The 10,290-nt window shown below is 37.2% G+C and overlaps 1 protein-coding gene across 2 annotated transcripts in view; it reads left to right on the forward strand.

Annotated features, from left to right (window-relative positions):
- The window catches only part of ctnna2 (catenin (cadherin-associated protein), alpha 2), a 1,795,296-nt gene extending 1,786,728 nt beyond the window's left edge, over positions 1–8,568 (forward strand). For both annotated transcript variants that reach the window (XM_039751821.1, XM_039751823.1), the window contains exon 18: positions 7,361–8,568. In XM_039751821.1, coding sequence (XP_039607755.1) covers positions 7,361–7,648 — 288 coding nt within the window. In that variant the 3' untranslated portion in view covers positions 7,649–8,568. The remainder of the gene's footprint in view (positions 1–7,360) is intronic.
- Positions 8,569–10,290: the final 1,722 nt, after the last annotated feature.

The raw sequence follows: 10,290 nt of genomic DNA on the forward strand, positions 1-10,290 counted from the left end.
CAGGTGTATCATGTTTGTACTACACCAGAATTGTCTTGGCTCAGCTTTACCAATACAACTGTTTACACTTTATTGTTTATATTATTTAAACGGTATTATACTTTACTTATTCAATTCTGTTCATACTGTGCATAATGTATACTTTGTCCATGCTGTATACAGTATGCCATATAGGAGTATATATTATATTAATAATATATAGTGCTTTTCTTGTTGCTCAAAGCACTTTTTGTAGATAGTAGGGGGCCATTTCAACCGCCATCAATGTGTACCACCTACCTGGATGATGCAACTGCAGCCATTATTGCACCATTACGCTCAGCACACATTAGCTATTAGGTAGCGAAGGGCTGAGAGAAATAGCCAGTTAGAGACAGGGGATGAGTTGGAGGCCAAAATGGACAAGGTCATGATGGGCAATTTAGCTAGGACATCGGGATACACCCTGCTCTTTTTGAAAGATACCCAGGGGTCTTTTGTAACCACAGAGAGTCAGGACCTCTGTTTCACTTCTCATCTGAAGGACGACGCCATATTTACAGCACAGCGATGCACACACAGTGCCCCCTGCTGGCTTCACCAATACCTCTTCCAGCAGCAACCCAATCTTTTTGTAGATGGTCTCCCATCTAAGTACTGGCTGGGCCCAAAAACGCTTAGCTTCAGGAGGACGACCTGTTCTGAAATACAGGTGGTTTGGCTGTTTGCTAGTATTACCCAGACTGCTGAGCAGTTGATAGAAACATGAAGGGGTGAGGAATCCATCTGTTTAGTGTTGCACTTATTTGGTCATAGTGGATGAGTAAGCATGTCAGTGAAAAAAAAAAAGCTATAGTTTTCATTCGAGAGAGATGAGTACCAATTATCAAATCTTTGGGAGCAAGCATTAGTGAATTCATGCTTCCTGTTTGCCATTTTCTGCAAGAAATGTTGCTGTTTTGATATTTTATACAATTGATTTTAACTAAGTGAAGCACAGAGGAGAAGTGGTTAGCACCGCACAGCTTAGGGCATACTTGTGAACACAAAAACTGGTCCAGCATAATTGGCAGATGCATCGCTAACCCTCAGGGACACTTAAAAGACCATTGCACCCTTTATAATTCCACTCTAGTTCAGTTTCTCCTTCTCCATTGCTTAGAATGCATTTTCACTGAGGTGAAGATACAGCATATTTCCAAAACATAAACTTGAGGTGAAAAACATTCAAGAGGGCTCAGTCATCACTGATATTCAACAACAATAAAGCTGAATCTAATCTAGTTTAATTCCATGCAAGACATGTTGTCAATTCATCATAAGACCCACTCATGCACACAACCCACAGTGACAGTTGTAATTTTATTATTAACCCAATATATACATCTTTGGATTATGGGAGGAAAGTTCAAGTACCTACAAAAAACCCACAGAGACGTGATGGAGAATGTTTCAATGCCACACACCCAATAACCAGGTTCCAAATGTGAACCCAGAACAATGGATTTGTTAAGCTGCAGATCTTACCACTACACAGCCTTACTACCTGCACTGCAGACAGCTAATAAAAAGATATAATGTGAAATAATAGTTTCAAAACCACTTAATTCAAATGAGTAAACCTATTCCTTTATCTCCCTATCCAGTTCAATTTCAATTACTCTTATTAGTGATGAACAACTATACTTAAAATACAAAGCCTTCGTAAGACATATTTGAATTCCATTGTTTAAGATCCTAATAGGACATGCACATGTGCATTCGATTTAAAGTACATTTATCCTAAAATGGAAAAAGAGCTTGCATTTGCTTGATTCAGAGAGGAAAAACCTCTGGAGGCCCATAGTCCTTACAGTTAGAATCTAGCAGACCCCTGCCAACTGACCACTCAACTGCTACAGTACACTTTTTGTTCTAAATGAGGATATTTGTTTTCAGAGCATGTTCATCAAATGACATTTGAAAACTATGGTTCAGTTCAGATAAATATGCAAACATCCATCTGTCCTGCATGACCACATCTACTGTATGCACAGTGCCTCACATTTGATCACAATCAGCAGATGGACTATAATGCCTTGCTAAGTTAAAAAGTGACAAGTTATTGTTTATCTCTTTCCTACTAATTATTAACATTTTTTTTTGTCTGTTTAAAGACTAGTGGGTATCACTCATCCAATACTGTAATGTACTGGCACAATACAAGGACATTCATTTGGTCAAAACAAAAAGATACAGTTGAATATCATCTGCGAAGGAGTGAAAGTGAATATTAAGTTTTTCAGATGACATCTCCCAGCAGAGTGTACAGTGAAAAGAGTAATAGTGTCAGCAATGAGCCCTGAGGGATGCCCTATTAACTGTACGCCAGAATGACAGAGTACTTTCATGAGACTTCTGTACACAGTAAAATCAATTTTTTAAATATGAACTAAAAGCAATGCAAGTGCAGCACCTGAGTACGCAACACCTCTCGCATAACAGAATAGTGTGGTCAGTGGTGTTAAATTCTGTGGTTAAATCCAACAATATAATAATTGTACTGTATTTCTTTCATCAGAAGACATTAGCATATCATGCACAACATGAGCTAAAGCTGTTTCTGCTCTGTGAATCTGGGATCAGTGCAAACTGAAGTACTTTATGCAAACTCTCTTTTTAAGCTCTTCAGAAAGAAAATTTCTGTTTGAAATGTATCTAGAATTATTAAGTATATTTGGGTCTAGATGTAATTTTTTTAAGAATGGTCTTATAATGGACACCTTTTGTTCATTATGATTTAATATTTATGTCTGTTTTTACATTTACAAGATCAGAGCCTTTTACCAATATACTCATATGATAGTTAAACATTATCAGTACTGAAAGTTGTAAATAATAATACAGTTATTCTACACCTTGTAATCTTTTGAACCATACAATGTTTATAATACATTAAGTCTTTCCAAAGTACTTGGTTTCAAAACAAATTTGCGTGCAAATTTCTATTTGGTGTATGGCATCTAAATATGGTAAATTGTGATTTAAATTAATTTATATTTTTTGATATGAGTATAACACACTGCACATGTAATCATAGGTTGTAGTACAATTATGTGATTCTCAGAAATCCATATAAACTCCATGTGGTCCACAGCACATAGACAAAACCTATCGTCCGTGGCCTGAAGGACATATCCTAGAAAACTGTGCACTTCATCAACACAGTGGATGCCTTCATATGCATACTGTTCATATCAATCATTTATCAATTTTCTGACCCCATTTACCCTAAAAGCATTAGGAATGTATCAGTCAGATGGTATTGTTATTCATTGTGGCCTGCAGGGGGCATACCAGCTCCCCAAACCCAACACAGACAGACGTGAACACAAGCTCCAGCACGGCACATGCTTTTATATAACTCTTCCCAGTCGTTTTCCACCTGCAGTGCACAGTACACAAGCCCAATAATTACAATACAACACACAGCACTTTGCATTCTTCTCTTTTCTGTGTCTGTGTCTTTCTGCTTCCACTCCTCCTCCAGCAAGCTCTGGCTCCCAGAAGAGTGGCAGGTAACTCTTTTTAAATAATCCACCGAAGGACTTCCAGTGTCCTGAAGCCTTTGGCTCCCCAGTCCCTGTAGCAACCCCCTGGAAGCACCTGCGACACCCAAAAGGGCTGAGTCACAAAACTCTAATTCTCATGATGCCCTGTGGGAAACTGTGGCACTGCTGCAACCCATACCATCTAGGGCTCCAGGGGAGACAATGCCTCTCACTCCCAGTCTTTCCATCTCCTGGATGTCTCGGATGGGGTAAGGCTACCAAATGTTGCTTATATAATTTATTGTTTTACATTAAGCCTCAAGGCAATTAACAATCTTGCAACTCAAGAAAAAATTAGATTGCCATTACAGGAGTATATAGAGAGTTTTATATTAAATATATATCAATATGTTATATATATATATATATATATATATATATATATATATATATATGTGATATTCTATAAAACTTTTTAAATGCTACCACCAGCATTTCAAAGCACAGTTGTAGACAGATCTAGCTAATTATTTGCATATTTGCTTACACCAGATTTACTTTTGCACAAAATATAACTTTATTGACTGATTTACAATCCATTGTCATAATTTTCTGTTTTCTACATTTTTCTCAATTCCTTTGTAGAGATGATTTTTTTTTCTCTCTAAAATCCAGTATATGTAATTTTCAAATTATTTGATTGACAGGTTGTATACTGTAAATGCCCATGGTAGCAGAGTAAAATCCAGTGTGTTTCACCATTGATTTATCAAAAAATGTTACATAAATCTGATGATAGTTACCGGAGTTTCAAGTAAAGCCTATTTCCAATTTTTATGATTTTCAAATTTAACTGCTACTCTCAGCATCTCATTCTATTGGATCGTCATACATTCACACAGCTCATTAACTGGCGGAACTAGCTTGCTGAAGCATTTTTTATTCTCACAGTAAGAATCTGCATCTGAATGAGAAGAGTCTGTCAGAGGCTTGTGCTTTATGTATTTCTTTATCTGGATATGGTATATAATACCCTGACCTCAATCATATACCATTGAAGACTCATTAAATCAAAGCTGAGCACAGAAATTTGTTCCAAGGATTAATCAGCACACTAAGATGTAAGAGCCAATGCTGACACCACATCCCTGTCTTTCAAGATACTACATTTGCTTGAGAAGCAGCTCACATTCGTTCAACATTTAATGCAGACTAGTCATTTCTGTTTAGTTAATGCATAATGTTTCTGTTTCGATTCATTTGGTGTCTATCTTTTTGCTTCCAAACTACACAATTCCTCAAAAGAATTAAGGCCAAAATTCTTGTCTTACCAGCTGTAAGTGGAACGTGAAAATACAAATTGCATATTTAATGATCTCTAGAGGGTCTATATATATATATATATATATATATATATATATATATATAACCAAAGACACATATACTAGCTATTTTAGAAGGCATGCCTGAAAATTTTTGTAAGACAATGGGCCACGGTTATAGTGTTGTTAGTCAGTTGAGTGTATCAGAAGTAGCATGTAACTAAGTACTTTTCTGTATACAACATTTGTATGTTTACATACAAAGGGCTAATATAATTGGCAGACAGTATGTCATAGTGGTTATAATGTTCGACCAGGGACCTGAGGTTATGGGTTCAAAACCTGCTATTGACACTGTGACTATGACCATGTCATTTTACCTGCCCATGCTCCAATTGTAAAAACAAAACATCAGTTGTGTCTTAAATGTTGTAAGTCTCCTTGGATAAAGGCATTAGTCAAATAATAGTAATAATAATGTTATTAGGTAACTGGTGGTGCTTAGTCTTAAACACGCTATATACAATTGTTCATGAGGAAAACCTTCCTGCTGTAGATCAATTACTGCTTTTCCTAGTAATCTGGCTTTTTTGTCAGCTGCATGTGGTCCCTGTTTAAAGTCCATAAATGCAATTGTATATGTAAAGTATTTGAGAGTGTGAGGGGGATGGAGCATCAACGTTCAACATAAGCAGATGTGCATGTAACTGTAAACGTCAGTCAAGGGGTGTTTCTAGGATCTGTAGGTGTTATATTTACTTTTACTAATTTGAATGATTTCTTTATCCAAGGTGATTTAGAAGTTTTATGATACAATTGGTTAAAATTTATTTTTTTGGTCTTTCTGTTGGAGCACAGGCAGGTGAATTGACTTACACAGGGTCACACAATGTCAGTAGCAGGATTTGAGCCAAATTTGAGTCCAAAGCCTTGGCCATTGTACCACACTGCCTTCCCTATTAGAGTTTGTGCAGCCTCTGTGATTGTCTCCTGTGATCTTACATGTTTTGAAAAATCTAATAGTCCCTTTGGGCTTTCACACACATTCAGTAAATGTTATAACTTTGTTTGGGGCTATAATGCATATTATGGACAAAAAGATCAGGGACTTACTGCTATTGATCATGTACATAATCAAGAAAAGAACAAGGTCAGGACAGAACAGATCTGTGGTTTAACACTAGAGTCCCTGAAGCCTACGAAAAAAACTTGTAATCCCAGGCCACCTTAAATTTCTTCACACCTCTCCAATAAACATCATTTATTTTGTAAATGTGTTGATCAGCACAAGCAGCAAGCAGTCTGGTATTCCATCCCCCCCACCGACGGAGCTGAGTCCGTTGCAAAATTCTCAGAGCTCAAGTGTGTTTATCTGGGTGTGAGGTGCGTGGAGTTGTATAGGGTAAATAATATATCGTTATTTGGAACAAATGCATTTCATGTGTTTTCCGTGTCTACAAAGATCTGGGTAAATGTAGGATGACGGGAAATGTATGTTCCCAAAAAAAATGCATGTGTTCCAAATACTGATATATTATTTACCCTACACAACTCTAGGCACCTCACACCCAAATAAACAAGACTTGAGGTGCGAAAACTTTTTGTCCAACTTAAGCTGCGGTGGTGGGGGAATGGGAGATCCCTCTACTTGCTGCTTGTGCAGATTGACACATTTGCAAAACAAAAGACGCTAATGGAGTGGTGCAAAGTTATTTAAGGTGGCCAGGGATTATGAGTTTTTTCGTAGGTTTCAGGGATTCTAGTGTTAAACTTCTGCAGCACCTACCCACCTCCCAACACCATTCTGTCATTGCTAACAGGTCTTGGATCTGAGGATGCTTCTGCCTTTGTTTCCCTCTCCATCTCTTTTTGGTTCTAGCAAAGCAGCATACTTATGCTCAAAGCCACAGCACCTGTCACTAGCACTCGATGTTTAGAGTGCACTTGCCAACAACTGAGCATCGCATCTTTCTTGAGGTTCCCTGAACTTTGTCATTCCATTTCACTTCTGACTGTACTTGATAAACAGATGATTGCGTCTTTTTTCCTTACCAGGACACAGTCCTTTTTTCAGTCATCCTTCTGCACTAATGGTTAGTGGTGCTCCTTGACCCACCATTTACTTATGCTGCATTCTTCATTTGCATAAAGTTACCCCTAAGCATAGCATAATATTAACAAGTATCACCAGAAAAGTTTCTTGACAAATAAAAAAACTCAGGTTGGCTTATTTTTATTTCTATATTGTCAACAAATATTTATCAAATCCATCAAAACATTTTTGAGATTTTTTGGGTATTTAGCTTTTCCATTGTGAGGGGTTACCTCTGAATATTGATATATCAACATGTCCTTTCTTAATGAGTACCTAGTGCCCTACATGTACTTTACCATCCTGCCAAATTTCAGGTTTTTAACTAAACCAGAAATAGTGTTTTTGTTGATGAGTGAGTGAGTGAGTGAGTCTGTCAGTGAATAAATTAGGTAAATTTAAACTTAATTCTCTCTTTTCTGTTTTGACCCTTACAGCTGGACAGTGCAACATCCCTTATCCAGGCTGCAAAGAATCTGATGAATGCTGTGGTACTCACAGTAAAGGCTTCCTATGTGGCTTCCACAAAATACCAAAAGGTCTATGGAACTGCAGCTGTGAACTCACCTGTCGTGTCTTGGAGGATGAAAGCCCCTGAAAAGAAACCCCTCGTCAAAAGAGAGAAACCAGAAGAGTGCCAAACCAGAGTCAGGAGGGGCTCCCAGAAAAAGCACATTTCCCCTGTTCAGGCTCTAAGCGAGTTCAAGGCCATGGACACATTTTAAATGATCGCTCTCTACTATGAAGAAGAAAAGGCAAAAAACATACATTTCTGTTGGAGCTCATGCCTGCTAACTTATATATCTGACATGACAAAACTTACAACCACTATACAGTGTGCACATATTCAAGTAAAGAAACTGTTTAGAGCTAATGTTGAAAAGATAATTGCATTTCACTCCAGCTGAGATAAAGCTGCAACAGCCACATCTTTGATAAGTGAAGCCAAAGTCACTTAGGAATGCCATTGGCCGAATGGCAATTTTATTAGAAGAATAAGTGATAGTGAATTATTACAATTAAAATCCTGCAGATTATAGGTTGGCAGGTATGCTGGCATAGAACTGGACCTGTAATGTTATTGAGGTAATAGGGCTTTATTTACTGTGAACATTATTATTCTTATTATTGTTACCATTATTATTATTGCCATTACTCTCCTTATCATTACAATCTTTGGCTGACTGTGTGGACAATGGTTTGACCGAAATAATGATACAATGTGAATTGCTTAAGTCAGCTGTAGCAAACTAGAAATGTAGTTAGAAATCAAGGGATGCTGAAAGGCTTACAGAATGCTTTCTTAACCTCTTAGTAATTTTTGGTTTTAATGTTTAACTGTAGTGCTAAAATAACTATACTCTTTTGTTAAGAATTACCAATTAACAATGTAGTCTTTACCTGTACCATTGCTGGATACAATACAGTGTGGCACTGATGCACAATATAGTGACTTATATTGCCTTTTACAATCCTTTCTGTTACTATTCTAAGACTAGATATTACAGCCTGGTAGGTTAATGTGTAGAACTCAATGATTCAAATTTAGAGTGCGATAAAAAGAATTGATGTGTGGATTTGCTTGGATCATAAGTATCTAACATGCCTTTGTATCTACAATTCACAAATAAACCCTTTAACTTGATTGCAAACTTCATTCTGAACTTATTCATTTTAATAATGTAAAAAGAGAGAGACTTTATGAGGAAGACGGGAAGTTTGAAGATATGATATGCAAGAATATCCAAAAGAGGGAAGGCCAACAGACCTCACTGTAGGAAATCTGTAGCACTGAGAAAGTATTGTATTGACTGTTGTAGTCTCTAATTTATTTAAGCAACTTTCATTAATATTTATTTTAAATAGCAGCTTCTCCTACTGAAACTGACAGGGAAAAATTCTTGATCCCAAATTTCTCTTGGTCCTTGGTTCACTTCATCGGCTGTATACCAAGGCTCTCAGAACTCCAGCAAGTATATAGGAAGTTTAATTAGTTTATATCCTGTAATCACAGATGTGTTAGCAATTTCTTGTTTGGACAAAGTTTTTATTGATATAAAACCGGTTAATCTGAACATCTATAGTGGAATATATTCTTATTGCAGAGAGTCAGTGTCAAAGTCTGCTTCCTAGCACCCCGAGTCTGCCTGCACCCATTAAATCATCTAGACAGCATACTGCAGCATAAAGCACCTTTGTTGCAATGGGAATGTTATGGAATCCTTTCAAGGATTGTTTGAACAGAGCAACACCTCTTAGAACAACACTTGCTTATTTAATACAATTGGAAAAACATTTTGCACATAATATTTCAGGATTCTAAAGGGCTATTAAAAGATTTTCTTCAAAAAAACAAATTTCCAAGCCATTTTACATGTATAGATACATTGTACAGCTGTTTAAAATTATTTTTGACCAGGATAATCACACTTAGGTTGACTTACTGTGTAACCAAGTCACACCCAGGACATTTTTCAAGGCTGTGGGCCGCTGTCATTGGTTTATTGGATGTATCAGACGTACTAGTTAACTAAGTATTTTTCTGTATGCAAACATTTTTTCAGGGGCTAATATTATTAGTTCACTTGAACTTCTAACTGTTGAGCATGCTACATACAGTCCTTGGTTATGTTGGTATGAAAGAGAGAAGGAGATCCTACTCCGCTGGGCCCTTGAGCAAGACCCTTAACCTGATAATTAGTCCAGCAGTGCTGTACAATGGCTGACCCTGCACTCTAACCACCAAAAGGCATGCAAAAAGACAATTTTCTTCAGAAAAGTCAAAATCAGAGAGATTACAGCAGAGCTCCATATTAAAGTGGTACTCAATAATGTTAGAAAGGTGATTTAAAATTGATTAATTCAAAGGTAAAAACTGCTAAAAAATCTGAACTCACCATTAGCATCAAACACTAAAATTAGTACTGCCTCAGTATACAGTGGATTTAAATAAATGTCTACCAACAAAAGTATAAAAGTTACTAATTACTTTTACTCACTCAAGAGTCTTCTTCTTCTTCTTCTTTCGGCTGCTCCTGTTAGGGGTCGCCACACCGGATCATCTTCTTCCATATCTTTTTGTCTTCTGCATTTTGTCCTGTTACACCCATCACCTGCATGTCCTCTCTCACCACATCCATAAACCTTTGCTTAGGCCTTCCTCTTTTCCCTTTCCTCTATCCTTAGCATCCTTCTCCCAATATACCCAGCATCTCTCTTCTGCACATGTCCAAACCAATGCAATCTCACCTCTCTGACTTTGCCTCCCAACCGTCCAACTTGAGCTGACCCCCTAATGTACACATTTCTAATCCTGTTCATCCTTGTCAAACTCAATGCAAATCTTAGCATCTTTAACTCTGCTACC

This window comes from Polypterus senegalus, chromosome 4 (assembly GCF_016835505.1).
Source record: "Polypterus senegalus isolate Bchr_013 chromosome 4, ASM1683550v1, whole genome shotgun sequence".
NCBI classification, from domain to species: domain Eukaryota; kingdom Metazoa; phylum Chordata; class Cladistia; order Polypteriformes; family Polypteridae; genus Polypterus; species Polypterus senegalus.